Genomic DNA, 27,583 nt, shown 5'->3' with positions numbered 1-27,583 from the left:
TTAAATCAATTCGTATTTTAACAAGTGTCTTACTCCCAGGTGATTCTGATGCAAGTCACATCTGACCCCATTTCACCCCAAGTCACCCTCACCCCATTTCCGCACCCCGCTTTCGTCTTCCAGAGCCCTCATCTCCATCTGCCCCTCTGTCAAATTCTACCTTGACTTCTTTATCGCCATCAGTCTTCCTCTACTCGAATGCAATTTCCAGGAAGGCAGGGACTTGTTTCGGCTCCCTGCTGTGTGCCTGCAGGTAGAAGAGCACCTCACTGCCCCACATGGTAAATGGTCAATAAATTTATCAAATGAATGACGAACTAGTTGGTGCGAGAGTCTGGAATCACTGACTCCCAGGCCCCAGCTCTTTTGATTGGATTAAGATATTTTATTTATAAAAACATGACTCTTGATGTCAGCAAGAATAAGGATTGTGTCGTAGTCCTAATGAAGGCTTCAGACCTTGTTGAGGAGGGATGTGGCAGTAAGAGAAAGATATAAGAATGTGTGTAAACTGGTAAGTGCACAGATTGTGAGGAATGAATGGGAAGTTCTTTATCATTCCAAATTTGTTTTCCTCAATCACTATCAGCTCTTCCTTTCAGGAAACAAAGGCCTGCTGGAAAAGCACAGAAAATAAAAAAATTAATCTAGTTTAGCAGTTTGTTATTGCTCTGGTTACTCTGCGCTTATGGATTTTGCTCCCTGACCTGTATTAATAAATACTAAATGACCCAAACACATTCTCTCTTCTTGATCAAGAGTAAGTTACTTAAAAAAAAAAAAAAAAAAAAGAATGAGTTACTCAGTGTTGACTCTGAGAAAAATTCTGTTTTCTTTAAATGGGATGAAAAATATTTTTATTCCTCCGGCCTTTGAAATGGTAAGGGTTCACATGAGAGAATTTGTCCTTTACAAACCTTCCAAAGTCCTATAGTTCTTCGTGCCCGATTTGCTTATTCGGGTTTTCGGTCATGTTTTGTATTTGTACTTTGTTTTCCAAGATTAACCCAGTGTCAACCCTTCCTCCTTGGTATCACATTGATAATTCAACAGAAGATTAAACCCACCTCTCAGGATCAGGCTAATAATCCTTCCAGCTTTGTGTTTATTTAGAACAGTAACATTAGGAGAATTTTGTTAGAAACCATGGTATCAATCTGAAAAAGATTGAGCAAAACACGTGGATCTTAGGGTTCATCTGGTCTAATGCCCTCATTTCACAAACAAGTGGCAAGAGGCACAGGAAATGTGTGGACCAGCCAGTCGGTGGACCCTGTAACCTAAATCTTCAGATGATGTTTTCTCCCGATTCTTTCTGCAGTGCTCCTGTAAGGACACAGGTCTGATTCAAGTTCCCCTCTGACCTTGGAGGCCTAGGTGCCAGCTTCTCAGAATCCTTAGACAATAGAAGGGCACACATTGCCCAAGGCAGGAGGGACCACCCTTGTAACTGCCAATCAGGACAGGCCAGTTAACACCTTTAACATTTCTAAGGGCAGGCCTAGAGATAGAAGTTACACCCTTGTTATGCTATAATGATTGGACCCCTGTACCTGTGTCACAATTTCCCGTAACTCCCCCTTCCCAAACTTATAAAGGCGGGGTGCCTTTGTTTGGGGCTCTCAGCATGAATCCACTGCGCTGGTGAAGTCTGTGAACCCGTGCTTATAAGCCCGTAATAATAAAGCCCTTTGCTTTTGCATGCGTGACTTGGTCTCCCTGGCAGTTTCTGGTTTGGGGGGACGATATTATAAATCTGGGCATAACACTCCCAATAACCTATGTGTCTATCACCCAGGAGTTTATTTAGACTCTTCTCAAATGCATTCATAGGTTTACGTTTTGGCCATGCTGCATTATCAGGATGTATATGTACAACCACGGTAAAAAAAAAAAACAAAAAAAAAACAAACTATCCTTAGCCAAAATGATACCAATATAAGTTCTGTTAGCTGCTTTGGTCTATGACTTGCATGAATTTTTTAAATTTTAAAATAGAAATAACTTTATATTCTTATAGGATTAAAAGTTGGTTACTATATAGTTATATTAAAAAATCTTATTTCTGGGATGCCTGGCTGACTCAGGCAGTAGAGCATGTGATTCTTTTAAAAAAAAGAAAAAAAGGCTTTTTAGGGATGCCTGGCTGGCTCAGTCTGTTAAGCAGACAACTTCGGCTCAGGTTATAATCTCATGGTTAGTGGGTTCAAACCCCTCATCGGGCTTTGTGCTGACAGCTAGGAGCCTGGAGCCTGCTTCGGATTCTGTGTCTCCCTCTCTCTCTGTCCCTCCCCACTTGTGCTCACTCTCTTTCTTTCTCAAAAATAAATAAACAATTAAAAAATGTTTTTAAAACTTTTAAATTTATTTTTGAAAGAAAAAGCACAGGTGCACGCAGAACAGAGATGAGGGGGCTGGGAGGGGTCGGGGGTGAAGGATCAGAGGATCTGATGCAGGTTCTGCGCTGACACAGATAGGAGGCTCAAACTTAGGAACCATGAGATCATGACCTGAGCTAAAGTCAAATACTTAACCATCTGAGCCACCCAGGCACCCCAACCTTAGGGTTGTGAGTTCAAGCCCCATATTGGCATAGAGCCCACTTTTTAAAATTTTTTTTAATGTTTTTTTATTTATTTTTGATACAGAGAGAGACAGAGCATGAGAGGAGGAGGGGCAGAGAGAGAAGGAGACACAGAACGGGAAGCAGGCTCCAGGCTCTGAGCTAACTGTCGGCACAGAGCCCGACGCGGGGCTCGAACCCACGAACATGAGATCTGATCTGAGCTGAAGTCAGAGGCTTGACTGACTGAGCCATCCAGATGTCCCATAGAGCCCACTTTAAAAACTGTAAAAAAATGTAAATAATAAAACTTTAGGGAGTGGCTGGCTGGCTTAGTCGGTGGAGCATGCAACTATTGATCTTGGGGTTGTAAGTTTGATTCTCACATTGGGTGTAGAGATTACTTAAAAAGAAAGTCTTACACTAATCTTATTCCTACTAACCACTATTAAAATATGAGTATATCATTCCAGACTTTTTTTTTTTTTTTTTTGGTGGAGATGCCGGGGATCGAACCCAGGGCCTCATACAGACATTTTGAAGTAAAAAAATTGATGCATATTATGTCCTCCAAAATTCAAACACTACAAACATGTAGGAAGCACAAAATGAAACTCCTCCTCCTTTACCTCCACACCTGAGGAGGGCAAAATTCTTAGATGGCCCCAAGATTTCCTGTCTCCTTGGTGTACATACATGTCCCTGGTGTGCAGGGACGGTGAATGTGAAGGACAGTTAACCTCAACATAGATTATCTGAGTTTAACCTAATCACCTGAGTCCTTTAAAAACAAGGTTTACTCTGGCTGGAGGCAAAAGAGGAAGTGGTACATTTGAAGTTTGAGAAGGATTAGGCAGACCTGAAGATAGAAAGGATCACGTGACTAGAATGAGGCCAGCCTCTGGGAGTTAAGATCAAGCAGCCCTCACTACTGGCTGCAAGGAAATGGAAATGCAGTTTTACAACTAAAAGACCAGAATTCTGCTAATAATGATTCTAGTTGCCAAGTTCTATGGGGAGGGGTGGGAGGTCGCTTCCCCACACCACCAAGCAATTCTCAGACGCTAGCTGGGGAATCTACAATTCAACTCTTTTTTTTTTTTTTTTTTAAGATTTTCATGTTTGTTTGTTTTTTAAGTAATCTATACACCCAATGTTGGGCCTATCTCACAACCCCGAGATTAAGAGTTGCATGCTCCAAAGACTGAGACAGCTAGGCACACCACCCTCCCCCACCCCAACATGGGGCTTGGACTCACAACCCTGAGGTCAAGAGTCACATGCTGTACCAATTGAGTCAGCCAGGCATCCCTCAACTCGGTTTTGACACAATATGCCCTGAAGTAGCATCAGATTGCGCAGGTTGGGGGCTCATTCCTACAAGACTATACACCCCTACCCTCTTCTTACCCCCCAACTTGAGATGCCAGTCCCTAACCCAGGTTACCACCTTTGCTTCTGACCCACTGACTATAAATTGGAGGTTCCAATAGCCACCACCACCTTCTCGGGTTCAACCAATTTGCTAGGCTGGCTCACAAAACTCAGAGAAGCATTTAACTTAAATGATTACCAGTTTATTTTAAATGGATATAACTCAGTAACAGCTAGATGGAAGAGACACCCAGGGCAAGGTACAGGGAAAGGACGCAGGGCTTCACCAGGTGCGACACTCTCCCCAGATTTACACAACCTGGGAAACTCAAACCTGTCCTTCTGGGTCTTTAATGGAGGACTCACTACACAGGCACGACTGATTAAATCTTTAGCCATAAGTTATTGATTCAACCCCCAGCCCCTCCCCCTTCCCGGAAGATCAAGGGGGAGGCAGGAGGACTAAAAGTAACAACCGTCTAAACACAAGGTTTGTTCTCCAGGCTACCAGCTCCTATCCAGAGGTGGGGTCCAAAAGTCACCTTGTTAACATAACAAAAGACGCTCTTAATTGTTCTCCTTAGGGTTCTAGGATCCCTGTTAGAAATACAATGGAGACCAATTATATACTTCTTACCATAAATCATTATCACAGCCAGCAACCTGAGTGAGTTTGGAAGTGAATTCCACATGAGAACTCCACCTAGCTGATAATTGTTTTTAATGTTTACTTATGTTTTGAGAGGGAGAATGAGGCGGGGAGGGGCAGAGAGAGAGGGAGACAGAATCTGAAGCAGGCTCCAGGCTCTGTGATGGACATGAGGCTTGAACTCACGAACTGTGAGATCATGACCTGAACCGAAGTTGGAGGCATAAACAACTGAGCCACGTTAGATGCCCCATCTGGCCGATAATTTGATTTCAGCCTTGTGATTCCCCACACAGAGAACCCAGGCACACTGCTTGACTTCTAAATCTTTTTCTTTTTCTTTTTTGAGGGAAAGACACAGAGAGAGAGAAAGAGAGAGAGAGAGAGAGAGAATGAGCAGGGGAGAGGGGAGGAGGGAGAGAGAATCCTAAGCAGGTTCCACGCTCGGCGCAGAGCCCCACTCATGGCTACATCTCATGACGTTGAGATCATGGCCTGAGCTGAAATCAAGAGTTGGACGTTTAACTGACTGAGCCACCCAGCCTACCCTCCTTGACTTCTAAGCTATAGAAGCCACAAGGTAATCCACTAGGTGTTAGTTTAAGTCTCTGAGTTTGGTAATTTGTTACCCAATAACAGAAAACTAATAAAACCCCAGTCTCACTTCTCAGGAGGTAATCACTTAACATACTTTGGAGGGTCCCCTCCCAGATATTTCAATTCTTCTAAAAGTTTGTATTTAAAGGGGATCACTGCTATTATTTGCAAATTATTTTCATCATTTAACATATTATCAGCATCTCTCAATGTGGCACTTGTGTATTTTTTTATAAGACGAATCTGTAGAAGCTTTGTCAAAGGGTAGGTAGTACATTCAGACAATGAAATGTAATTTCTCTAAAAAGAAATGAGCTATCAAGCCATGAAAGAACATGGATGAAGGGGCTCCTGGGTGGCTCAGTCGGTTAAGTGTCCGACTAGGCTCAAGTCATGATCTCACGGTTCATGGGTTGGAGCCCCGCATGGGGCTCTGTGCTGACAGCTCAGAGCCTGGAGCCTGCTTTGGATTCTGTGCCTCCTTCTCTCTTACTGGCCCTCCTGCAGTTGCGCACACACTCTCTTTCACTCTGTCACAAATAAATAACATTAAAAAAATTTTTTTAAATAGAAAGAACATGGAAGAAACTTAAATTTACATTATTAAGGGAAAGAAGCCAATCTGGAAAGGCTATATATTGTATGATTCCAGCTATATGACATTCTAGAAAAGGCAAAACTACAGAGATCATTAAAAAAAAAAATCAGAGGTTGCCAGGGGTTGGGAGGAAGGTGGAATGACTAGGCAAAGCAGAGGGGATTTTTAGGACAGGGAAACGACTCTATTTAATACCACATCATGGCAGATATATATCATTATACATTTGTCCAAACCCATGGAAAGTGCAACACTAAGAACCCTAATTAAACTGTGGACTTTGCATGATAATGCAGGCTCATCAGTTGTAACAAATGTACCACTCTGGTGGAAGGTGTTCATATTGGGGGAAGCTGTGCATCTGGGGACAATGGGGGTCACATATGAGATATCTCCACACCTTTGGCTCAATGTGACCATGAACCTTAAAAAAAAAAAAAACCCAATACTTGAATAAAAAGTCTTAAAAACTAAAGCGTGGTCACATCACCAACCAAAGATGACATACGTGCCAAGGTGAACTATGTGGGAACCTTAATATAATCCAGTAGGGGGCCCAAATTTGTAAACCCTACATTGTTTGACATAGTCCTTCCTGGGCCTGGCGGCCAATGCTGAGTAAGAGAGTCAAGGACAGAAAGCAGTCATAAAAAAGAAAATCCTTTTGTAACAGGAGAGCCTGGCTCTAAAAATAGACACCTGTATAACTAATTATGATACCTCTACAGTAAAAGAAACCCGGGGTCCACGGGGTGGTATGAGCACTTTTCCATTGCCTGGAGGCCCCACTTCCTCCAGTCGCTGTAGAAGATCACCCCGTGTTGATTTGCTTCGAGCAATAAAGCAGGCTTCTGTAGTAAAAGTATTGTTTTGATCCGTGCAGTGTCAAGTGCTTTCATTTGCTCTCACTGAAATCTTTAAACAGTACTCAGGGCCACTTACAAATCCCAAAAAGATAACATAGGAATAACCATAAGCTAGACTAAAGTAACCCATTTATGTTGAGATCAGATCTTCCATGCAGACATTTGGATTTCAGTAATCTATACACAGTATTGTGATAAACCATGTTCTGATTCTCCACCAAGCAGCTACGCATTCTATCTGATGGAAAAATTTCCCCTTAACTTTTCGTTGGGCATTATAGAAGAAGAAATCCTCTGTGGCTTTAAGAGTTTAACCTTGGACTTCAAAAAAAATTTTTTTAACAAATTAAGGCAAAAATTGCCTTTCGGTAGAAATTAGTAACTCTAATTTAGTAGTGTTTTACAGTCTCTAATCCTGCCCATTGGAACCTCTTAAATGATATGACCACAGTACGACATGGCACTTTTGTACCGTGTTTGCAATTTTCAGCTCAATTTTGTGTACCTTTTCTACACTACTGTGTATATTTGTGTATACACTATACTGTGTACACACTACTGTGTATATTTTGGTTGTTTTTCAATTTGGTAATTTAACCTTTTACTTTTTATTTTTTTATTTTTTTAATGTTTTATTTATTTTTGAGAGAGAGAGAGAGATGGCTTGAGCAGGGGAGGGTCAGAGAGAGAGGGAGACACAGAATCTGAAGACAGGCTCCAGGCTCTGAGCTAGCTGTCAGCACAGAACCCAATGCAGGGCTTGAACCCACGAACCATGAGATCATGACCTGAGCTGAAGCCGGACGACTGAGCCACACAGGCACCCCTCCTTTTACTTTTAAAATGAGCCCCTGGCCCTTAACCTCAAAGATCCAATTCCATGCAAAAAAATAATTTAAGAAGAGCTACATGTGCAAGGACTTATTTTTTTAATAGACTATTTTTTGGAGCAGTTTTAGGTTCACAGCAAAATTGAGCAGAAGGTATAGAGACTTTTTATATATTCTTTGTCCCTACACATGCACAGCCCTCCCCAACAGCAACAACATCCCCCACCAGAGTGGTACATTTGTTACAATTCATGGACCTTTGTACATTGATACATCATTATCACTCAAAGTCTATACATTAGGGTTCACTCTCCGTGTTGTACATGGTGTGGGTTTGGACAAATGTATAATGATACATATCCACCATTATGGTACCATACAGAGTAGTCTTCCTGTTTTAAAAATCCTCTCTGCTCCACCAATCATTCCTCCCCATTCCAACTTATGGTAATCCCTGATATTTTTATGGTCTTCATAGTTTTCCTTTTCCAGAATGTCATATAGTTGGAATCATATAGTATGTAGCTTTTCCAGATTGGCTTCTGTTACTTAGTAATATGCATTTAAGTTTCCTCCATGTCTTTTCATGGCCTGACAGCTTATTTCTTTTCAGCACTGAGTAATATTCCATTATTGGGATGTACCACAGTTTATTCATCCATTCACTGTCTGAAGAACATCTTGGTTGCTCCTGAATTTTGGCAGTTACAAATAAGCTTCTGTAAGGGCACCTGAGTATCTCAGTCAGTTGAGCTTCCAACTTTTGATTTTTTGATTTCAGCTCAGGTCATGGCCCCAGGGCTGTGGGATCCATCCCAGAGTTGAGCTAGGGCTGAGCGTGGAGCCTGCTTAAGATTCTCTCTCTCTCTCTCTCTCTCTCTCTCTCTCTCAGTCTCTCACTCTCTCTCTCTGTCTCTCTCTCTCTCTCCTTCTCTCTGTCCCTCTCCTCTGCTCATGTTCTCTCTCTCTCTGAAATAAAAATAATAATGATAATAATTTAAAAAACAGAAACAGGCTGCTGTAAATATGCATCAGGAGGTTCTTGTGTGCACATAAACTTTCAACTCTCCAGGGACTTTTTGTTTTTATTATCCATTCCTGAAATTTAACTAGATTGCCCTCAGTTATCAAATAGGATCAAGCTGCCAATAAAATGTAACTGAAAGAATTAAGCCTTTTTTTTTTTTTTAATATTCTATTGTGTTCAAGTAATCTCTCCACCCAATGTGGCGCTCAAACTCACAACCTGGAGTTCGAGTTGCATGTTCTGCTGACTGAGCCAGCCAGGTGCCCTGAAAGAATTAAGTATTATGTAAACTGCTGAATTAAGTTTCAAACATATCCATTGCTCTGTGGAAATAGAAGGTGGTTCTTTTTAGAACAAGGCCTTTTTAAGGGGACTGAACCTACATCTGCCGGACAGAAGAGGAAAGGTGCTTCCTCTTCTATTCTGTATCAAGTAAAATGTCCTTCAACATTTGTCCTGAATTTAACGTTTAACTGGTTTTTCAAGACTTAAATCCATTGCATAAGTCGTTATTAATATAAGTGTGTCCTAATCAGTGCTGAGCGTTAAAAGATGGACTTGGGTCCTTCCATGATAAAGCGCCGAACTGAATATCCGGCTTTGTTTATTTTACAACAGGATTTCTCAACTTTAGCACTATTGACATGTTGGGCCGGATGATTCTTTGTTGTAAGGGGCCGCCCTGAGCCCTGTGAGAGGTTTAGTAGCAGCCCTAGCCTCTACCCACTTGATGTCAGTGGCATCCCCAAGTCATGACACTAAAAAATGTCTCCAGACATTGCCAGTTGGCCCCTGGGAGAGAGGTGGGTGAAATCACCCCTGGTTGAGAAAAAACCCTGGTTTTGAAACCACACAGGACTATTCAGTTTTTCTGAAATAAGTCATGAATTTACATGTCTCGAATTACAGTTTTCTCAGCCTTGAATGACTGTAGAAAGTCTTTAATCTTTTTTTTTTAGAATTTTTTAAAATGTTACTTATTTACAGGGCACCTGGTGGCTCAGTTGGTTAGACGTCCAACTTTGGCTCGGGCCATAATCTTGTGGTTCGTGAGTTCGGGCCCCACTTTGGACTCTGTGCTGACAGCTCAGGGTCTGGAGCCTGCTTCAGATTCCATGTCTCCTTCTCTCTCTGCCCTCCCCCCACTCTCTTTCAAAATAAATAAACATTAAATCATGTTTTAAGTTATTTGTTTACTTAAATAATCTTTATACCCAATGTGGGGCTCAAACTCATGTGATCTAGAGTCACATGTTCTGACCAAGTCAGCCAGGCACCCCAGAAATCTTTAATCTTACAAGACCCACATTCTCTATGAGGATTCCTTTGGCACAGAGACGCCTGGTGAACCATATATACCCGGTCCCTTCTCACTTTCTCAAGGTCTGTGGGGCTAAGGGGCTTATGGGGTTGGGGAGGCTTAGTTTGTCCTACACACTAGGACAAGTGCCCTGAAGGAAAACAATACAGAAACAACTTGGTTCTATAAAAAAAAAATATGCAAAGGAAACAGTCCTAGATTTGAAGGAAGAGGGAGCAGTAGAATGTGTGGAGAGAGGGTCAGGGCAGGCTTCCCAGGGAAGGTGACTGAGGCGAGATCTAAGGACCAGTCAGATTTAACTAGAAGTGAGGGGTTCCCCAGGCCCTGATGGGAGCAGGGATCATCCTCAGACACTGTTGCCTTGAAAGAATTTACAATCTAAAGAAAGGGTCATATCAAAAGTAATTTTTTTTTCAAATTTTACTACTGTTTTAATTTAATTTTTAAAATTTATTTTCAAGTTAGTTAATATACAGTATAGTCTTCGTTTCTGGAGTAGAACTCAGTGATTCATCTCTTACTATGACACCCAGTGCTCATCCCAAAAAGTGCCCTCCTTAATGCCCATCACCCATTTAACCATGTCTCCCAACCCCCATCAACCCTCAGTTTGTTCTCTGTATTTAAGAGTCTCTTATGATTTGCTGCCTTCTCCGTTTTTATCTAATTTTTCCTTCCTTTCTCCTATGTTCATGGGTTGTTTCTCAAATTCCACATATAAGTGAAATCATATCTGTGTTTCTCTATTTCACTTAGCATAATACCCTCCAGTTCCATCCACATTGTTGCAAATGGCAAGATTTCATTCTTTCTCATCGCTAGGTAGTAAAAAGTACTTTCAATGTGACAAATATTATACAAGCATAGCAAAAGGGAAAGCACAGAGGAGGGGAATTTAGGGAAGCTCACTACAGACTTTGGTGTTCTCGCTTCACAGATATAGAAGCTGAGGAATAGAGACCTGATCCAATCCCAAGTCTCTCCAACCCCAATGCCATGCTCTTCCCACTCCTCCAGCATCCGCCCTGTGGCCGCAGCACTTTGCTCAAATGTCATTTAGCACTGACTTCATCCTAACATGTATGATATGGCAATACTTGCCCTAATTCTGGGACAATATATGTAGCTTTGCTTAAATACTGTTTCATTATGATGACATATGTCAAAAATGATTTAGAAAATTATCATCACTTCTGTAACATTATTTGTTACTCTAAAATGATTGTCAGCTCCTTCTCAAAGACCACTGAACAATAATGCTTAAAAAATGGTTATCAGTAGGGTTCCTGGGTGGCTCCGTTGGTTAAGTGGTTAATCAATTATTGATTTCGCCTCAGGTCACAATCTCACCTTTTGTGAGATCAAGCCTAGCATCAGGCCCTGCACTGATAAGGAAACTGCTTGGGATTCTCTTTCTCTCTCCCTCTCTCTGCCCCTCCCCTGTGCTCCTTCTCTTTCCCAAAATAAATAAATGTTTAAAAAAATGATTCTCAGGGGCACCTGGGTGGCTCAGTCAGTTAAGTGTCCAGCTTCGGGTCAGGGCATGATCTCACCATTTGTGGGTTCAAGCCCCGTATCCGGCTCTGTGCTGACAGCTCAGAGCCTGGAGCCTGCTTCGGATTCTGTCTCTCCCTCTCTCTCTCTGTCCCTCCCCTGCTTGCACTGTCTCTCTCTCTCTCTCTCAAAAAGTAAATAAGACATTAAAAAAAATTAAAAATAAATAAATAATAAAATAAAAAATGATTATCAGTTTCTCATTAATAAACTGTGTATAGTAACAGTACAAACCCTTAGGGTAACCATACAAATTAAATTAACATGCATAAAACATTTAGGACAGTTCTGGTATAGGTCGAAGCTCAGTAAATACTATAATTACTGAATGGATTGGGTGAGTAGATGACGAAATAGAAACATGTCTTTTCTCAGTGAGCTCCCTCAGCCTTCACCACCTTCTGCTTGTTTTAAGCCAATCTCAGTTATGAGTGTAATCAACTCCTTTTTTTTTAAGTCACATGGAAACATCATTCTTTATTTGCTAAGTTGACATAACGATAATGATGTCTAGAAATGTTCCCAGCCCTCACCAGGCCTGGGTGAACCTGTCACTCCTAGGCAAACCTAAAAAAAAAAATTAAAGAAGAAGGGTACCTACCTGGCTCAATCAGTAGAGCATGTTACTCTTTTTTTTTTTTAATTTTTTGTCTGTGTTTTATTTATTTTTGAGAGAGACAGCATGAGCAGGGGAGGATCAGAGAGAGAGGGAGATGCAGACTCTGAAGACACGCTCCAGGCTCTGAGCCAGCTGTCAGCACAGAGCCTGATGTGGGGCTTGAACCTATGAACCACAAGATCATGACCTGAGCTGAAGCCGGACACAACCGACTGAGCCACCCAGGGGCCCCTAGAGCATGTTACTCTTGATCTCAGGGTTCTGAGTTCAAGCTCCATGATGGGTATAGAGCCTACTTAAAAAAAAAACCAAAAAAACAAGAAAGCATTGTGCAAGTCCAAGCTAAAAAAAGAAGATTAGGCACATTAGGAAGGCTACTGGAAAACTAGAGTTTTGGAGTGATTTGTAATACCAAAGAAAGGTTTTTATGGTTGCTTGATTGGTTCTCAAACTGGAGATAGCATACAGTGTCAAGGAAGAAGTTTACTTGAGGAGAAGCAGATTGCAGTCCCAAATTCCTTATTCATTCATTCATTCAACAAATGTTTATTGACCATTTACTATGTGTCAGGCACCAGATATCAAGGTAAAAAAAAAAAGTAAGAAGAGATTTTTCTTCTCATGAAATTTACATTCTAATAGAGGAGACAATGCTGAAATAGCCAAATTAATCAGAAGAAGGGGCACTAACAGCGAACCTTTTTGGATGCAATAGGAACTCTCTAGAAGGCGAGGTATGAAATGAAACCTGAGGGGCGCCTGGGTGGCTCAGTTGGTTAAGCCTCCGATTTCAGGTCAGATCTCACGTTCGTGGGTTCGAGCCCCGCGTCAGGCTCTGTGCTGACAGCTAGCTCAGAGCCTGCAGCCTGCTTCTGGTTCTGTGTCTCCTTCTCTCTCTGCCCCTCCCCACCTCGTGCTCTGTCTCTCTCTGTATCAAAAATAAATAAAACATTTAAAAATTTTTTTGAAAGAAAGAAATGAAACCTGAGAGAGGAGGTGAGCCAACCATGCTTGTGTCCTCTGCTTTGCTCATCTTAGGAATTCTTGTGACCCTTGTGCCACAAAAAAAGTCATGTGAGCAAAATATTCTTGTACTATTGCTTCATTTTATGATGAGTAACCAAGACAAAATGCATTTTTTTCCAGTTTCATAGACTCCTGTCTTCTAATTCCAATTAAGCATTCTGACACTGAAATTCCCAGGTCCCATTCTGTAACTGCATAGTTTTTTCTTCTCCCACAGTCCTGTCACACGACGGACATCTGCACATCTGAAGAAGGTTTCTGCAGACAATTTGCTTCAGGTTAGGAATCTAATAATAGACTCCTTCTACAGGTTTGCTTCATTTGATTTCTAGAGTTTGGTGTCAGAATAAAATGTTTTCAACCATAGGAAGACTTTGATAGAAGCCAACTTAATTTAGTAGGAGACATTACTTTTTTTCTTGTTGAATATATAGAGTGAAGTATTTTTTTGCTTCCTTTGCATTGTTGTGGAGATTTTTCCATTTTTTTCATTAAAATACAGTGTTGGTTATAAATCTATTGCAAATAGCAACAGGAGTAAAAACTTCAAAAAATCTTTTCTCATCAGTTGTGGTTTTTTTAAATGTTTCTTTATTTTTGAGAGAGAGTAAGTGGGGGAGGGACAGAGAGAGATGGAGACAAAGAATCCCAAGAAGGCTCCTTGAAATTGGCATAGAACCCAATGTGGGGCTTGAACTCACAAACTATGAGATCAAGACCTTACCTGAAATCAAGAGTTGGATGCTTATCTAACTGAGCCACCCAGGCAACCCTCATCAGTTCTTTTATATAATTTTTTAAAATCATTTTTTAAATGTTTGTTTGTTTTGAGAGAGAGGGAGAAAGAAACAGAGTTCAACTGGGCGAGGAGCAGAGAGAAAGGGACACAGAATCCGAAGCAGGCTCCAGGCTCTGAGCTGTCAGCACAGAGCCCGATACAGGGCTCCAACTCATGACCTGTGAGATAGTGGCCTGAGATAAAGTCAGACACTTAGCAAACTGAGCCACCCAGGCTAATCATTTTTATATAATGCCTTTAAGAAGATGTATGAATTTACTCATTGATGTTGATGATGATGGTAACTACCATTTTTTAATCCATGAAGTATTAGATTGATGAAGGAACTGAAAGATGAAGGATGAAAGAACAAAGCTCAATAAATAAGGTTAAGAAATTTGCCTAAGGACACATGGTCAATGTCAAAGCCAAGGGTAATTCAGGGATATTTGACTCTAAAATCATGATTTCAATTATTTTATATAGTAAAAATACAGTATAAAACAGGAGTAAAGAAAATGTTTACATTAAATATTGATGAGCTTGCTCAGAGTAGAGCAATAAATAAATTTTATTATAAAGTAAATATTTCCTTTACAATAAAGTAAATATATATTACATAATTATTATATGGAAATTATAACACCACCAAACAGTAGATATTTGCAAAGTCAGTTATAACCATCTAATTATTTTTAACCACTACAATCTTGGACAGTATAATTATTTCCCATCTTATTATAGGATACCTCACAGAAATAATAGTGATTGAAATAAGCAAAGTTTAAAAGCCACTTCTAGGTTCTCCTGGGTGGCTCAGTCAGTTAAGTGTCCAGTTCATGATTTCAGCTCAGCTTGTGAGTTTGTCTGAGTTCGAGATCTGTTTTGGGCTCTGCTCTGACAGTGTGGAGTGTGCTTGGGATTCTCTCCCTCTCTCTGTGCCCTTCCCCCTCTAGAATAAATAAAGAAATAAATATTGGAAATATAAAAATAAATTAAAAATAAAATAAAATCCATTTCCAACGTGTCAAAAGAAGTAAAATCAATTCACATGGTCATTTAAAAAAATTTTTTTTTAATTTAAAATGGTGTCTCTCTTGTAGACAGCATACACTTGGGTCTTGGTGGTTTTTTTTTTTTAATCCATTCTGACAAATTCTGCTTATTAATTGGAGTGTTTAGTCCACTAATATTTATTGCAATTGTAGAAACAGTTAGATTTAAGCCTATCATTTTACTCTATGTATTCTTTGTCCCATCTGCTTTTGTTCCTTTCCTCTTTTTGGATTGTTTAAGAATTCTTTTAGAATCTTACTTTATCAAATGGGTTCTTAGATCTGTCTCTTTGCATTATGTTTTTAGTATTTGCTTTATGGATTACAATAGACATACTTAACTTTTCAGTTATTAGAGTTAATATCAGCTTTTCATACAATGTAGAAGCCTTGCACCATAGGCCCATTCACCCCCAAATCTGTTCTTTAAGCTACAATTGCTGCATGCACTCAATTCACATGCGTTATGAACCCTGTAATGTAAATGAATGTTAAAAAATTTGTTTTCAGTAGTTTTATATATTTAAAAACTTTTTTTACATTTATTTATTTTTGAGAGACAGCGAGAGATGCATAAATAGGGGTGGGACAGAGAGAGAGGAAGAGACAGAATCCGAAGCAGGCTCCAGGCTCTGAGCTAGCTGTCAGCACAGAGCCTGTCGCGGGCGCGAACCCACAAACCCTGAGATCATGACCTGAGCCAAAGTCGGATGCTCAACCTACTGAGCCACCCGTGCCCCAAATAGTTTTATATATTTTAAAGAAATTGGGAGAAAAAGTGGTCTTTTATTACCTAGATATTTATCATTTCCATTTTATTTCTTCCTGAAGATTTGAGCTTCCATTTGGTATTATTTCTCTTCGACCTGAAGAATATCCCATAGCACTTCTTATAGTAAAAAGATGCTGGCAATAAATTCTCTTAGCTTTTATATATATTAGGACATATATATATATACACAAAAACTAATCTATTTTGCTTTCATTCTTTCTTGTTTGTTGTTTTTGCCCTCTACATTTCTAATTTTATTGCGATATGATTGTCATCTGATAAATTTAGTATTTTTAAAGTACACCATTTGATTTTTCATATATACCAAAAGCAAATGGTAGTAAACTGGTGCAGCTACAGTGGAAAACAGTATGGAGGTTTCACAAAAAATTAAAAATAGAACTCCCTAAGATTCAGCATTTGCACTTTTGGTGTTAACCTCCCGCCAAAACCCAAAAACACTAATTTGAGTAGATACTGCACCCCTATGTTTATTGCAGCATTATTTACAATAGCCAAACTATTGAAGCAGCCCAAGTGTCCATCAACTAATGTGTGGATAAAGAAGATATGGTATAAATATATATACATATATATATTTATGTGTGTGTGTATGTGATGGAATATTACTCAGCCATAAAACGAATGAAATCTTGCCATTTGTAGCAACATAGATAGAGCTAGAGAGTATAATGCTAAGCGAAATAAGTCAGAGAAAGACAAATACCACATGCTCTCAATCATATGTGGAATTTAAGAAAGAAAACAAAAGAGCAAAGGAAAAAGAGAGAAACCAAGAAACAGACTCCCAACCATTCAGAACAAACTGATTATTACCAGAGGGGAGATGGGTGAGGGGATGGGGGAAATAAGGGACAAGGGTTAAAAGGGTACACTTATCATAATAAAATAAAATTAAAAAAAATTTTTAAGTAATAAAAAATTTTAAAAAGCAACAACAACAAAAAGCAGATGGCACTAGAAACAGATAACAATAATTTAAAAGATACTATACTAATTTTTAAATAATTATCTAATTTTTAGAGAAAGAGAGACAGAGTATGGAGGGAGCAGGGAGCAGAGAGAGAGGGAAACACAGAATCTGAAACAGGCTTCGAGCTCTGAGCTGTCAGCACAGAGCCTGACATGGGGCTCAAACTCACGAACCACGAGATCAGGACCTGAGCTGAAATCAGCCGCTTGACCAACTGAGCCACCCAGGTGCCCCTATACTAATTTTTAAAAAAGAATGCAGGGCATTTAATCTTATAAAGTACACGGGGCACCTGGGTGGCTCAGTCTGTTCAGCATCCAACTTCAGCTCAGGTCAGCTGGTTCCCGGGTTCAAGCCCTGATTCAGGCTCTGGGCTGACAGCTCAGAGCCTGGAGCCTGCTTCAGATTCTGGGTCTCTTTGTCTCTCTGCCCCTCTCCCGCTTGTGCTCTGTCTCTCTCAAAAATAAATAAACATAAAAAAAAATTTTTTTAATTACACGGATGTGACAGGGCTTTAGAATTAGGAGTGACAGTTAATGCTGCCTTTAATTTAAAAATATCCTAGTTTAAAAAAATTTTTTTTTAATATTTCTAACTTCATGATTATTCAAAGCATTGTACCTTAAGAATCTGAAAAAGGGGCTATAAGATGGGTGTCTGGGTCACTCAGTTGGTTAAGTGTCCAACTCTTTTTTTTTTAAGAGTTAAAAAAAATTCTTCTTAAGTTTATTTATTTATTTTGAGAGAAAATGCAAGCCAGGGAGGGGCAGAGAGAGAACGTGAGGGAGTGCAGAGCCCAATGTGGGGCTCAAACCCATGAACCATGAGATCATGACCTGAGGTGAAATTAAGAGTCAAATGCTTAACTGACTGAGCCACCCAGGTGCCCTAAGTTCTGACTCTTGATTTCAGCACAGGTCATGATCTCACGGTTTGTGAGTTAGGGTCCCATGGTAGGCTCTGAGCTGACAGCATGGAGCCTGCTTGGGTTTCTCTCTCTCTTCTCCTCTTTCTCTCTGTCCCTCCCCAGCTTTCTCTCCCTCTCTCTCTCTCAAAATACTTTCTTTAAATGGGGGCCATGAGAGAAATTAGTAATTAACTAAAATGCAGGGATGTTAAACACAGAGCTTAAAGCAAGGTAATTCTGGCATATTTTTTGGAAAAGAAACTTCATTCTGTGACAAGATTCCAGTTAATGAGGATCCTCCAATAAGAACAAAGAAAATAACAAGCAACAATTCAGATTTACTGAATGCTTCCCAGGTGCCAAGGCTCTGGGTTAAATACTTTATGTTGATTGACTTATATAAGCTTCGCCACAATCCCATGGGGTAGATATTATTTATTTTCGTTTGCACTTTATAGATATGAAACCTGAGATTTAGAGAGGTTAGATCCCTTGCCAAGCATCCCCTCCCTAGTGGTGAGAGGGCCAACAGGGATTTAAGTGAAGGCTTTCTGACTGCAGAGATGCCTCACTCTGAAAAGTGCTATACGTTACAGACAATGGGTAAAAAACAAAAAGGAAAAAACAAACAACTCCCTGATAATTACTGTTCTAACTTGGTGAAAAAAACATTTATCTAATTTTCATAGTAGTCTTATAGGGTAGGTATTATCATCTTTTTACAGATCAGAGAGCTGAAGTTTAATAATAATAGTAATAATAATAATAATTTGACCAGAGCCACAGTCAATAAGTGATGGATGCAAAACTTGAACCCATATCTGTCTGTCTCTGAAGCCCCTGTGTTCTACACAAGTTCCTCAGGGGCCTCAGTGACTACCAAATAGTTTTATCTTTTTTAAAAAAGTTTTTTAAATGTTTATTTATGTTTTGAGACAGAGAGAGAGACAGAATCCGAGGCAGGCCCCAGGCTTTGAGTTGTCAGCACAGAGCCTGATGCAGGGCTTGACCTCATGAGCTGTGAGATCGTGACCTGAACAGAAGTCGGCTGCTTAACCGACTGAGCCACCTAGGTGCTCCTTTTTTTTTTCTTTAATTTAAATCCAAGTTAGTTAATATACAGTGGAATAAGTGATTTCAGGAATAGGATTTAGTGATTCATTACTTATATATAACACCCAGTGCTCATCCCAACAAGTGCCCTTCTTACTGCCTATCGCCCATTTAGCCCATCCCCCGACCCAACACCCTGCCAGCAACCCTGTTTGTTCTCTGTATTTAAGAGTCTCTTATGGTTTGTCTCCCTCTCTGTTTTTCTTAGTTTCCTTCCCTTCCCCTATGTTCATCCCAAACAGTTTTATCTTGTTCTCTTGTTCTCTGCTCCTCTCTGCAGAGGAGCAAACTCTTCCTCCCACCTAGTTTTCTAAGGCAGTCACCCAAAACCTACCCCGTCCACGGCTTCCAGCAGTTCCTAACCAACCATGGTGAGACTCTACTTCCCCTGTTGTTGTCCTCTCCCCCCCACCCCCCACCCTTCTCCAATCGGAGTCCCTCCAGAGTGCTCAGAAACACGCTAGGTTTTCCTGGTTCCAACATTCATGCTGCCCTGGAGTCACCTGTTTGCTGTCAGTCTTCCCTCTCCCTCACTGTCCAGACTCTGCTACACACACTATCCAACCATGTTTGTTTATCTTCTCAGTGTCTAGCTAAGTGCCTGGCGCACTGTTTATGTCCAGTGAGTGTTTTATGGATGCATGAGTAAAAACGGACCTCTGAAGTCCTCTACAATTACCAACATATACTGAATGCCATAATTCAAAAGTCCCTGCCACTTACAGAACTCACCCAGCGTGTGCCATGTGTATTGGTGAATCTATACAGTTCTAATACTTAAATGAAATGGACAGATAGTACTCATTAGGATGAATAATGACATGGGTAGTAAATTTCTCTATATTTTGAGCAGATTTTTCTTATTTTTTGAAAGAGTTAATGACTATTTTCTAAGTATAGTGAGCATTAACATTTGTAAAAATAGTCTGCATCTTTAGATACATTATCTCATTTAAGCCTATGATCAGTTTGTGAAATAGGTGTAATTAGATACTGTATAGTGGCATAATGAGTTAAACGGTGATGTACCAAGGTCATACAATTAATCGATAGAATTGATAGGAACAGACTCCAGCTCTTTAGTTCAGTGTTCTTTCCACTATGTTACCTATGAAGACATGGAAAAACTGAAAGTGAATGTTGCATATAAAATGTAGATTCACAAAAAATAGTAAGGGAAGATTATCCTCTCTTTCATACTAAATGAGAGAGCATTTATTCTAGTAAACACCAGTCTTAGAATCATGATAGCAGCAGTAGTAATATCTTTAGTTAATTTTCCTGGCATAGACTTCAGACTTTCTCTACACTGATTAAAAAAAAAAAGAGTAATATTTCACTGTACATCTGTACAATTTTTACTATGTATATGTATTAGCTATTTCCAAATTTTTACAAATAAAAAGATTCTAATGAGTTTATTTTCTTTACTGAGTCAAGTTAGTGTCCTAATGTATACCAACTAAGGATAGGTGTTCTCCAAAAAGCCTGCAGAAACACCCTCTTTACTAGATAATTGAGTGCCCCCAAATATTTTAATGTTGCATGTTAGAATTGTGAGGTAGGCACTAAATATGAAGAAAATACAGACCCATGTGACAGATGCACTGAGAAACCAAGAACTGCGGGCCATCACACATCTGTGAGCAGCAGATCAAGGACTGAATCCCTGATTTTCGTACTCCAATGCCACTGAAATTTTCATTTTCTAGGCTGCCTAGACCTGCCGATAAAAGTTATAGCTAGCACTCAGATCAGATTACCTGGGTTGCAATGTTGCTTTCCTGGACCCTAAAGTACTCATAACATCTGCAAGGTGTATTAAGAAGCAATGTGATGTTTTGTATTTTACCATTTTGTGCAAAAAAGGGAAACTTTTTAAAAGAGAATGTATGTCTGCATTTGCTTATTATGCATAAACTTTCAGTTGCCTACAGGTTCTCCATCTGTAAAATGTGGGTGATGAGATTTCATTAATGCAAATATTAGAACAGTGCTGGGCATACTGAAATATCATTTTACTTGGATTCTGAATCCAAATAATTCCTTGGATTACTCATATTTTAAAACACCCCTTTAAAGATAATTTTCAGTTGCATAGGCAAAATGAACTGCCTTAAATTAGGCCTAATAGCAGAGCGATTAGCCAATTCTGAAAGATGTTTGGTGAACCACAATTATAGATCTCAAAGAACAATTGCTGTTCATCCTTTAACTAAACTTAATGACTAAAATCCTTTTTTTCCATAAATGGGGTCATGCAGATGTTTCCTACAAAGTATTTTGACAGTCTGCTACTCTAAACAGTATGAATAACTTTAAGGAAAAATCTTAAACAAAACATGACCTTAGATTACAACCTAATAATAGATTTACACGTCTCAACAATGTTACTTACTTGTGCCATTTTAAATTTAATGTAAGTGGCATACTTTATCTGCTGTAAAGTCATGGGGGAAAAAATTACACTAGGATTATTTTCAAAACACAGGGGCTAGGGAAATGGGCTTAAAAAAATTTTTTTTTGTTTATTATTTTTGAGAGGGAGAGACAAAGCACGAGCAAGGGAGGGGCAGCGAGAGAGGGAGACACGGAACAGAAGCAGGCTTCAGCACAGAGCCTGACCTGGGGCTCGAACCCACAAACTGCCAGATCGTGATCTGAGCTGAAAGTGGGAGGCTTAACCGACTGAGCCAGGTGCCTCAAAAGGGCTTTTGAAAAACAATATTTGCTTCAGCCTTTCAGAAGCCAGATAAGGTGACAAAAACAGACCACCACCCAGAGACGTAAGGGGTTTCCTGTCTCCTCCCGAGCGTCTTCTTGCTTTCTTCCATCTTTAGGGGACCAAAGAAAGTGACCTCAAGGTGGGGGCGTGTCCAGGGGCGGGCCAGGGTGGCCTCAGTGCTTCGGTGATCCCAGTCCGCGGGTCCTGGCGGCCGACAGGTGTCCCAGCGCACCCACTACCGCGGGTCGCGCGGCGCCGTGAGCAGCCGCGGAGACATGGCAGCCAGGTGTCCGCCTTGCCGCCGGGGACCGCGGGGGACTGCGGCGCCGCTCCACTCCCCCTCCTTCGGGACCTGGGTGCGCCCCGAGCCGCGCGCGACTTCCTCAGGATTCGCGTTCGGGTCGCGTTCCAGCCCTAACCAAGAGCAGAATGTGACCTCTGCCCTGAGAAAAGGCTGTGGCTAGTATCTAACCTTGACTCGCCGTACGGCTCGAGATACCTCCCACCCCTCAGAAAGTCTGGGTCATTATTGCAACAGGAATAAGAGCACCTCGTCAGTGATGCCCAGTGGGTGACTTAGATATAAATCAAGGACTTATGTATAATTTTGCTGTTCCTTAGGTTCTGTTTTTAAAATGGATTTATAACATATCTACTCATCTACAATCATGGGACCTTGGGAAAGACTTCCCTATAATCTGAGATGGCTTTTGGAGTCATACTTCTTTAACTTTCCTTTCTTTCTTGGGCATAATAATGAAAGTTTCACTGTCTTTCTTTGCTCCTGGAACATTCTTGGACCATTTTGCTACTTTATTTGGAATGTTGGATTATTTTGTTCACTATCCAAAAGAGCTGTAATGTTGAAGTACTAGAAAAATTAAAAGGTGAGATTTGAATCAGGAGCTGTAGTTTTATAACCGTCTGTAGAAATGTTTGTGGGCATCTACTAAAGAATTCTAGTGTCCAATGTAGTGCTGAGTACTACATTTTACTCCTATAAAAGTTACTTTTTGAATTATAGTGGGTCCATATTTTCAGACAGAATAATTCAACTGAAAATACACATATTTCCAATCATTAGTTTTAGGATTGCATAAAAGTACTTAAGTTTGCAATGACACATTTTAATGAATTGTGCAGATTTCACAGAGGTCATGTTTCTCACGTTTATTTTACTAAATGGAAATTATCTTTGATACTTTTCCCTCTTACCAACATCCACTTCCATTTGACTTTTCATAAATTAGATGTTAACTGCAATTTTGGATTCCATGTAAAACTTTTAAATACTCAGCTTTTAGTCTTCTGTGGTCTTTCCTTCCTTCCCTCATATCACTAGCCATTTCTTTACATTTTCAAAAATTTGTCATTCCTGTTAAAATATTTATATGACCTAGTAGTACCTCCAATAATGTTCAAACCTAAACCATTTGCAGTTTGCTCAAGAAGGCATGGAAAATAATAAATCTAGAGTGGCCCTAATCTTAATCTTACATAACACAGTGTGCAGTTAATATTACTATGATGTACAATTATGACTGATTGTGGGAATCTAGTTCCAAAGACAATAGTCATTAAATAATATTTCCAAGGAATTAAACAAGGGCAGAGATATTGCATTGTTTTATTGATAGTGACTGATTTTAACTGGTATTTCTTACATTTTAATCTCATTACAAACACTAGCATATCAGGATAATTTTATTCCACATGTATATGATTGGGTAAGGGCACTAGGAAAATGCAATGTGAAAGAAAAGAATTTATCAAAGGAAAAAAGCTAGAAGTATAGACTTAGAAAAGGGTTTTGTTACTAGAAAAAGATTAGTTATATGAACTTCTAGGGAAACTTTATGTGGCCTCGTTTCTTTCATGAAAATTCAAAATGAGAAGGCTAGAAACCTCCTAATGAAGAAATTTTAAAAAACAAAAACAAAAACCTCTCATTTTGAGAAGTTTATATCTACAAAGAGTGGTAAAACAAGAAGATATAGGAAGGCTATTCCAGCAGATTTCTTTAATTTTTTAAAAAGAAAAAAAACGTATCTGGGTTGTGAGAAGTAACTGAAAGCTAGGAGTAGAACTATATTCTACAATGAAATAGAAAGTTTCGTAAGCCCCATGCAAGTTTGCTTTTAGCTGCTTCCCAATTGTTTAATATATTCGTTTTCCTCTTCCAATCTGATTGTGGGTTCCTCTCTGAAAGGAAGTATTTCTTTTGCACAAGCCACAGAACTTCGCTTGGCACTGGACATTAATAGGTTTCAAGCATTTGTTAATAGATTGGCTCTAAGAGTTGCAGTGATGTTCCACATGTGGAAGAGACGTACTGCTGTAGTAACTAGTAATTAAAAATAAAAGTTCTTTCTTAAAAGGAGCATTTCTCAGAGCTGCCCTGATTGCCAACCAAAAAAGCCTCAGCCGGTTTTGCCCTAGATTTATGCTAACATTTAGTTACAATCAACAGGACGACAGAAAATGAATCCATTTATTTAAATGGGATAGGCCACTTGAGAAGCAGTGATTTCACGAGTATCGGGGATAAGAAGTTGTGTGGGTAAGCTTGCTAATACTGTAGGTCAGTTTCTACATGAGATCAAGTGGAAAGACTGAATTTGAAAAATTCTTTTTAGGCTTCTCACGCTAGCAATCGAATGAGTGTACACTGGAAAAAAAATGTACCACGAGATTCAGACACACACAGGTCTCTTTGTAGCGTAATAGAATTAGAATTAAAAGGCAAACTGTGGGATTGAAATCTATTCTAAACTGAAAAACTAGACGTCTGGAGTACCATATGGGGTGAACGTGTGATACGGGCTTCGATAAAAGCAGCTGGCTTTGAATGGAACAAGCCAAGAGCCCAGCCCAAAAGCATATTAGTTCGGATCTCGGCCACCGAGTTGAAACTCTCGCGGAATCACCGGCTGTGACGGCGGACCCTTGGGTCCTCCGCCCCTCCCTGCCCTGGGTGCCTGGGCCTTGTACTCTCCCGCAGCCGGGTGGTGATCACAAGGCAGGGGTGGGGGAGGAGCTCGCCCGGGGCGGACGGGCGAGGAGCGGTGGAAGCGGCTCAAAGGGGTTGTCCCGAACCTTCGGGAGGACTAGGCTAAAGACTGGAGGTATATTGCCGAGGGAAGGCACACTCCCCTTTCCACACCACTTTTGCAGTTAAAACAACCAGGAACCGTAGACGGACTATTCCGTACTTCCCGGCCCTGCAGCCTTCTGGCCGCCCCACCCCCCAGCTGGAGCTGAAAGTAATTCATACAAAGGAGGACTCGCCTCTGCCTAGAGGAATCCCAGGGACCGTCGTTAAACTCTAGCTAACGTAGAACCAAGGGCTCGCTCGACCCCACCTCCCCACCCACTGGCTCTCGTCATCATCGGGGTCAAAAGGAGCATGCGCGGGGAGAAGTGAGCTCCTCAGTGGGCTGAGCGCACATCGCCCACGGTCCCCGACAAGTAGGGGGGAAGGGACGGCGATTGAACGGATGCCGGGTAGAGTTGGCGCGGGGTAAACTGGGAAAGTGGTGTCGTGTGCTGGCTCCGCCCTCCTCCCCGAGGGTGGGGGAGGATCATATATAAGTGCCGTAGCCGCCTTGAACGTTCTTTTTCGCAACGGGTTTGCCGCCAGAGCACAGGTGAGTACCGCGTGTGATTTTCGTGGGCTTGGCCTCTGACCTGGCTGTGGCCATCGCGTGCCTTTTACAATTGCCGCGCCATCCAGCTACTTTACGAGGTTCTTGACCCCGGATTTCGGGTTTGAGTGGGTGGGAAGGGTCGCGGCCTTGCGCTTTTTTCGGGACCGTTCCCCCCCTTCGCCTCGTGCTTGGGTTGAGGCCTGGCTTGGGCGCTGTGGCCGCCGCGTGCGAATTCGCCGCACCTTTTCTCTTGGTTTATTACAGTCCATTAGGTCTCGGGCGTGTTAACCTGTCAAGAAGTGGCTGTAGTTACCTGTGTTGAGATAGTTCAGCGGAGGTTGGTCCCGATCTCGACAGGGTGGGCTTTTTCGAGGTCGTCGGGGTTGAGGGACCGCCCCGAGGCGCGGAGGGTGGCGGCGAGGCCCGCTCGTCCCAGCGCACATGTCCGGCGAGGCGGGGCCCGCGGGCCGTGGCCACCGAGTCGGGCGCGGGAGAGGCCTGTGGAGTGAGACGGGCGGCTTGGTGGCCCGTCTCGCTCCGCGATGTGCCGTCCCACCCCGGCCGGCCCGCCCGGCACCAGTTGCGTGCGCGGAAAGATGGCCGCTCTCCGGCCCTGCGGTAGGGAGCTCAAAATGGAGGACGCGGCGGCCCGGGAGAGCGGGCGGGTGAGTCACCCACACAAAGGAAAAGGGCCTTTCCCTCTCCGGCCGCCGCTTCCTCTGACCCCACAGTGTACCCGGCGCCGTCTTGGCACCTCGGGTTCTTCTCAACGACTTGGAAGTAGGCTGTCCTCGAGGGGGAGGGGATTTTGTGTGGTGGAGTTAACCCCACGCTTGGTGGGAGGAGACGAGAGTTGGGCCAGCCTGGCACTGGTTGTAATTCTCCTTGGAATTTGCCCTTTTAGTGTTTGGATCGTGGCTTATTCTGCAGTCTCTGGGACAGTAGTTTTAAGGGTTTTTTTCTCCTTACAATTTAGGTGTCGTGAAAACCACCGCTAAACCTAAACCAAAATGGGAAAGGAAAAGACTCACATCAACATCGTTGTCATTGGACACGTAGATTCCGGCAAGTCTACCACTACCGGACATCTCATCTACAAATGTGGTGGGATCGACAAAAGAACTATCGAAAAATTTGAGAAGGAGGCTGCTGAGGTAGGTACAATGACATAATGAGAAAGGTGGTTGAAATAAGTCGGTTAACAAGTGTTACAGGGGGACTTTGACAAAACTAGGCACTCATGTGGAAATGAATGTCCTACTTAATAAGGTGGAATTAACTAGTGTTTGCTGTTACAAAGTTGTTACCTATGTAAATTTGACAGTGAGTCATCAGTTAACCTGAAACTTAAATTCTGCTTAAGTGGGAGGAAGTTTGATCATGTTCTAGTTACCAAGTAACCGTTCTTAATCCTGAACAGATGGGAAAGGGCTCCTTCAAGTATGCCTGGGTCTTGGATAAACTGAAAGCCGAACGTGAACGTGGTATCACCATTGATATCTCCTTGTGGAAATTTGAGACCAGCAAGTACTATGTGACCATCATTGATGCCCCAGGACACAGAGACTTCATCAAAAATATGATTACAGGCACATCTCAGGTTTGTGGGATTATAACTTAAAAATAAATAACTAGGCTTAAGCAGTGGAAAAAGGGCAGATTCATCCTTTTTGAAGTTGTAACAGGATATGGTCTTGTTTTCTTTCAAAGGCTGACTGTGCTGTCCTGATTGTTGCTGCTGGTGTTGGTGAATTTGAAGCCGGTATCTCCAAGAATGGGCAGACCCGTGAGCATGCCCTTCTGGCTTACACACTGGGTGTAAAACAACTAATTGTTGGTGTTAACAAAATGGATTCTACTGAGCCACCCTACAGCCAGAAGAGATACGAGGAAATCGTTAAGGAAGTCAGCACCTACATTAAGAAAATTGGCTACAACCCTGACACAGTAGCATTTGTGCCAATTTCTGGTTGGAATGGTGACAACATGCTGGAGCCAAGTGCTAACGTAAGTGACTTTCAAGGCTTAAGGGAAAGTGATTGAAGGGGACAGATTTTGACACTGACAGCCATTTGGGAAATGCTAATTGACAATCTTGTTTTAGATGCCTTGGTTCAAAGGATGGAAAGTCACCCGTAAAGATGGCAATGCCAGTGGAACCACACTGCTTGAAGCTCTGGATTGCATTCTACCACCAACTCGTCCAACTGACAAGCCTTTGCGTCTGCCCCTCCAGGATGTCTACAAAATTGGCGGTAAGTTAAACATTACAATCAGAATGTAAAGGTTGCTGTACTTTTTTCATGTAAGGTATTTGACACCACGGTGTAAATATTTTAGGTATTGGTACTGTCCCTGTGGGTCGAGTGGAGACTGGTGTTCTCAAACCTGGCATGGTGGTCACTTTTGCTCCAGTCAACGTTACAACTGAAGTAAAATCTGTTGAAATGCACCATGAAGCTTTGAGTGAGGCTCTTCCTGGGGACAATGTGGGCTTCAACGTCAAGAACGTATCTGTCAAAGATGTTCGTCGAGGCAATGTGGCTGGTGATAGCAAAAATGACCCAC

General features: G+C 41.4%; 1 protein-coding gene and 1 long non-coding RNA gene across 3 annotated transcripts in view; one reads left to right on the top strand and one right to left on the bottom strand.

Moving 5' to 3' along the window:
• Nucleotides 1–364: 364 nt before the first annotated feature.
• On the bottom strand, nucleotides 365–25,621 carry LOC115297083. Of its 2 annotated transcripts, none has more exons than XR_003911257.1 (2): nucleotides 25,329–25,621; nucleotides 365–616 (listed from the first exon to the last, which is right to left on the bottom strand). It is a non-coding gene; the product is annotated as an uncharacterized LOC115297083 (long non-coding RNA). The 2 variants fall into 2 exon arrangements; XR_003911258.1 differs by lacking the exon at nucleotides 25,329–25,621 and adding an exon at nucleotides 1,068–1,122.
• Nucleotides 24,914–27,583, top strand: part of EEF1A1 (eukaryotic translation elongation factor 1 alpha 1) — a 3,725-nt gene continuing 1,055 nt past the window's right edge. Inside the window, exons 1-6 of the mRNA XM_029945539.1 lie at nucleotides 24,914–25,015; nucleotides 25,992–26,169; nucleotides 26,436–26,615; nucleotides 26,726–27,022; nucleotides 27,120–27,270; nucleotides 27,356–27,391. Coding sequence (XP_029801399.1) covers nucleotides 26,026–26,169; nucleotides 26,436–26,615; nucleotides 26,726–27,022; nucleotides 27,120–27,270; nucleotides 27,356–27,391 — 808 coding nt within the window. The 5' untranslated portion in view covers nucleotides 24,914–25,015; nucleotides 25,992–26,025. The remainder of the gene's footprint in view (nucleotides 25,016–25,991; nucleotides 26,170–26,435; nucleotides 26,616–26,725; nucleotides 27,023–27,119; nucleotides 27,271–27,355; nucleotides 27,392–27,583) is intronic.

This window comes from Suricata suricatta, chromosome 7, assembly GCF_006229205.1.
Source record: "Suricata suricatta isolate VVHF042 chromosome 7, meerkat_22Aug2017_6uvM2_HiC, whole genome shotgun sequence".
Lineage (NCBI taxonomy): Eukaryota > Metazoa > Chordata > Mammalia > Carnivora > Herpestidae > Suricata > Suricata suricatta.
The sequence above is the reverse complement of the archived record's forward strand: the minus strand, read 5'-3'. Positions and strand labels throughout refer to the sequence as shown.